This window comes from Vespa crabro, chromosome 21 (genome assembly GCF_910589235.1).
Source record: "Vespa crabro chromosome 21, iyVesCrab1.2, whole genome shotgun sequence".
Lineage (NCBI taxonomy): Eukaryota > Metazoa > Arthropoda > Insecta > Hymenoptera > Vespidae > Vespa > Vespa crabro.
Window position 1 is genome coordinate 2,452,416 of NC_060975.1, and position 5,000 is coordinate 2,457,415.

Genomic DNA, 5,000 nt, shown 5'->3' on the forward strand with positions numbered 1-5,000 from the left:
AGTGGGAGAAGTACGATAACCTTCGTATTGGTGACCTTGGATTCCGAAGGATACCAACGTTCCTCTCTCTCTCTCTCTCTATTTATATATATATATATATATACACATCTTTATCCATCTCTCTCTATCTTTCTGTCCTTTTTCTACGAGAGCACTCAGGTGAAACATATATGTACACCCGTCTGCCCGCAGCCCAAGTGATTTAATTAAAGAGACGAGCTTAGCCTCTTACTCGTTGTAAATATAGTGACAGAGCGCGCGAGAGAGAGAGAGTGAGAGAGAGAGAGAGAGAGAGAGAGAGAGAAGGAATGTGTGTGTGCGTGCCTGTTTAGAGAGAGAGAGAGAGAGAGAGAGAGAGAGAGAGAGTGAGAGAGAGAGAGAGAGAAAGAGAGGTGATGGAATTTGCTACAGGAAAGTATTATACACACCGTGAAGATGGTGGTATGTGGTATCCTACTCGCGTGGGAATAGTCCCGTGAAGAGAGAAACCAAAAGGATCTCCTGTGTAGTCGAGGAACAATGCCTGCCGTCGTCTTCTTTGTGTCTCGATTTCTTTTTTTTTTTTTTCTTGTTTTGTTTTGTTTTGTTTTTCATTTTTTTCTTCCTTCTTTATTTTTCCTTTTATTTTATTTTTTCTGTGGTTCATTTTATCTGGTTTTTTTTTTATCCCCTCCGTCACTATTTCTGTCTCTCTCTCTCTCTCTCTCTCTCTCTCTCTCTCTCTCTCTCTCTCTCTCTTTCTCTTTCTCTGTCTCTCTCTGTCTCTCTCTGTCTCTCTTGTGTTTGCTTTTCGTCGTGGGTGACATGTCAAATGAATAGAGCGAAGACATACACATAAATACTTCTATACACACACACACACATATATATATGTATGTATAGTTATATATATGTATATATGTATGTATAAATAAATAAGCGTGTATATATATACACACATACATAATTTCATATATATATATATATATATATAATATGGAATATACATATGGGTGGTCCTCGGGAATCTTCCTCATGTGACGTCGAGAGTTCGGTGAGCGTTCACTGCCATGACCTTGAATGTTGAAAGCGCTTACCTCGGCTGATACTCGGATGAGTTGGCCGGAAGTGAATTCCTTAGAGCCAGTCGGCATTCGTCGGTTAAACTACAAACTCCTCTTGTAACTTCTTATATTCGTTAGAGATAAAAAGAGAGAGAGAGACGGAGACGCTTCTTCGAAGATGGTTAAAATAATCCGAGTATTTCTAATATTTCATTTTTTTTTTTTTTTATTTATCTTCTTTTCTTTTTTTTTCTTTTTTTTTTCTTTTTTTTTTTCACTCGTGTAACGTTTCCATGTATACGATCGTTAGAAAATTACACTGTGTATTATATACGCGTATTCGATTGATTATTTTTCTTTTTTTTTTTATCTAATTCTTTTTTTATATACTAAATTATGATTATTTTATATATATATATATATATATATATATAAATACAATTATATACGATTATATACTATTATATCTATATATTATATAGATGTAATAGGTATAATAAATTGATTTGAAATTTGTATAAATTGTTTTATCTTTTATCGTTATAAGATTGTCTGAATTTTAAGGATAAAAAAGAAAAAAAGAAAATTTCTTAGATAAAAATAAATATCCGTTTTTAATTTAGAAAAAAAAAAAAAATCAGATAAAAATCGTATTATAATTCGTTCAACGAACATAGATCAGCTGTGATTTTATTAAAGCGATATTTTTATTAAGATAATTTTCCATAGGATATTTCTAATTTTAATTTACGTTTACTTAAATTATATGATCTATGGATCGAACGTTCTATAAAAATATTATAAACAGATTGATGTTAGAAATCAAAGGATATATGTATATACATATATTCTCGAAATTTGTATCGTAATATTCAACGTAACGCAAGTAGTATTGTTTATCGGTGATATTTGGTATGTGTTTATCTATGAAGTCATTGAAAGGGCGTGGTCCGTCGTTGATAAGTGGGGATCAGTCGTCTTTAACTTTTCGTTCGAGTAACAATAATACTCATTGATATTATGATCGAACGATCGTTAAGATCGCTACGTTAGTAGTAGCCAACCAACCTTTGGAAATATCTTAATAAATAAAACGAAAGATTAATTGTATTTAACGAGACGTAATATTGCTACAAGATTTCTTAAATGATTTATATATAATATAACATCATATCTATATATATATATATATATAAGTAAATAATATTATCGTATATTGGATATAATAAAAAGTAAAAATGTTGGAAAAACATCGTTCGTATAGGTTAGAAAGATGTAAATATATATATATATATATAGATGTATCTAATAATAAGCGATAATATTAAATGGATAAATATTAATATGAAATTGTTTGGAAAAATAAATGAAATAATATGGAATTAAATTATTTGTTACAGGGATGCCGGTTGATTGAAGATGGCCTCGCCGACACCCTCGCTGGAATCGCGCGCGAATTCCCTCGGGTCCCTGGCCTCGCTGTCTCCGTTAACGGTGAGCGGCAGTTCCCCACCTGCTAGCGACTCGGCAATCTGCGACGTCGACAGTTGCGACCTCTGCCTGGACGCACCTAAAGCAGGGGAGGCCTGTCCCCGTTGCCGTCTTGGTGGTGCCGCCGGCGTACGTTGTACCGGGTGCAAGTCAACAGAATCAGACGCGGTAGCCCGTTGCTTCGATTGCGCCAATTTCCTTTGTCCAAATTGCGTTATGGCCCATCAGTTTATGCATTGTTTCGAAGGTCACCGAGTATTAAATCTCGGGGATTCGAAATTGGAGACTGTAAACAACGGAGGCAATTCAACAACGGAATTGCCTAAGAACAATCTCGTTATCAACGGTGGTAATAGTAATGAGGAAAAAACATTGTTCTGTCCGCGTCATAAGCAAGAACTATTGAAATATTTTTGCCGCGCGTGTACTGTATTGGTATGTAAGGAATGTACTATAACCGATCATCCTGGTCCATTGCATGATTGCGCCCACGTATCAGAAGTTGGACCTCAACAAATGGAGGCAGTGGCTAGGGCGGTACAAGAGTGCCGGGCCAAAGCTGCTGACGTTAGGGCCGCTGTTAAAGCGGCCGATCACGGGGCCGCAAGATTACAAGTACAATACCACAAGGCACAGAACGAGATTAACGATACCTTCCAGTTTTACAGATCTATGTTGGAGGAACGTAAACAGGAACTATTGAAGGAATTAGAATCCGTATTCTCGACGAAACAGATATCCCTCGGTGTATTAACGCAAAAGGCCAACGAAATGGCCGATAAGATACAACAGACCTGCGAGTTCGTCGAACGTTTAATCAAATATACGACGGTCACGGACGTACTTATGGTTAAAAAGTTATTGGACTCTAAGCTACAAGTATTGCTGAGTTATACGCCTGATATATCGAATCAAAGCGCTGATTTAGAATTCGTCAGTAATTATCAGGCTATACAGGTTGGCGTTAGAAATACGTTCGGTTATGTACGTAGTAATAGCGAGACCGGTAACGCTGGACCGATTGGAAAGCAACCACCGATAGCACGTCCAACTGCATTGTCCAGTAACGGTAGTAACGGGAGTAACAACAGTAATGGGCCTGGTAGCGCTGGAACATTGGGAGGTTTGCTTTTAGATCGACCTTACAGCAATGGATTGATATCATCGAGTTCTAATTGCGCATCGTCGACCTCGCCGTCACCTTTCGACACCACCAGCAACAACGGAGCAGCAGGGGGCGGAGGTGGTGGCGGCGGTGGTGGCGGTGGCGGAGGCGGAGGCGGAGGTGGCGGCGGCAGCAACAGCGTCATTACGAAACGTTTCAGTTCGGCCAATAGCCTCGGACCTTTTTCGACAACGATAAGCGAGCTCAATTTAAATGGCATGAATGCCAATCCTTACGAGAAATGGAGCAACGGCGGTAGCGACGCCTATCCCGTGGTAACGAGCAACGATCATTTCCCAATGCCAACTGCGGTATCCGTGACGCCTAACGCCGCACCTGGCGAGTCCGTTCTCGACCTTACCTCGAAACTTATGTCGGCCGCTGCGATATTCCCTTTGAAGTCTCAGATAAAACGACAAAAAATGATCTATCACTGCAAGTTCGGTGAATTTGGTGTTATGGAGGGACAATTCACCGAACCATCCGGTGTAGCCGTTAACGCACAAAATGACATTATAGTTGCCGACACGAACAATCATCGTATACAGATATTCGACAAGGAGGGTAGATTCAAGTTTCAATTCGGTGAGTGCGGCAAACGGGATGGACAATTGTTGTATCCTAATAGGGTCGCTGTCGTACGTACATCCGGTGACATTATTGTTACCGAAAGATCACCGACCCATCAGATACAGATCTACAATCAGTATGGACAATTCGTAAGAAAATTTGGTGCTAACATATTGCAACATCCACGTGGCGTTACCGTTGACTCGAAGGGACGCATTGTCGTTGTCGAATGTAAAGTAATGCGCGTTATAATATTCGATCAGGCGGGCAACGTACTACAAAAGTTTGGCTGTTCGAAGCATCTTGAATTTCCAAATGGCGTTGTCGTTAATGACAAACAAGAGATCTTCATTAGCGACAATCGGGCCCATTGTGTCAAGGTATTCAATTACGAGGGCGCATATCTACGTCAGATCGGCGGCGAGGGTATTACGAATTACCCAATTGGGGTTGGAATAAATGCGGCCGGTGAAATATTGATTGCCGACAATCACAACAATTTCAACCTGACAATATTCACGCAGGACGGTCAACTTGTATCGGCATTGGAGAGCAAGGTCAAGCATGCTCAATGCTTCGACGTGGCACTTATGGACGACGGTTCGGTTGTATTGGCTAGCAAGGACTATCGTCTGTACATTTATCGTTACGTTCAAGTGCCGCCTATCGTTATGTAGACCAGCGAGCCGTCACGACGACGACGATGATCATCGTCGTCTCGGGACATCATT

General features: G+C 39.8%; 1 protein-coding gene across 3 annotated transcripts in view; it reads left to right on the top strand.

The window, feature by feature from the left end:
• Positions 1 to 5,000, top strand: part of LOC124431431 (brain tumor protein-like) — a 126,930-nt gene that overhangs the window by 121,865 nt on the left and 65 nt on the right. For all 3 annotated transcript variants that reach the window (XM_046979355.1, XM_046979354.1, XM_046979353.1), the window contains one exon: positions 2,444 to 5,000. This exon is cut by the window's right edge and continues 65 nt beyond it. In XM_046979355.1, coding sequence (XP_046835311.1) covers positions 2,463 to 4,946 — 2,484 coding nt within the window. In that variant the 5' untranslated portion in view covers positions 2,444 to 2,462 and the 3' untranslated portion in view covers positions 4,947 to 5,000. The remainder of the gene's footprint in view (positions 1 to 2,443) is intronic.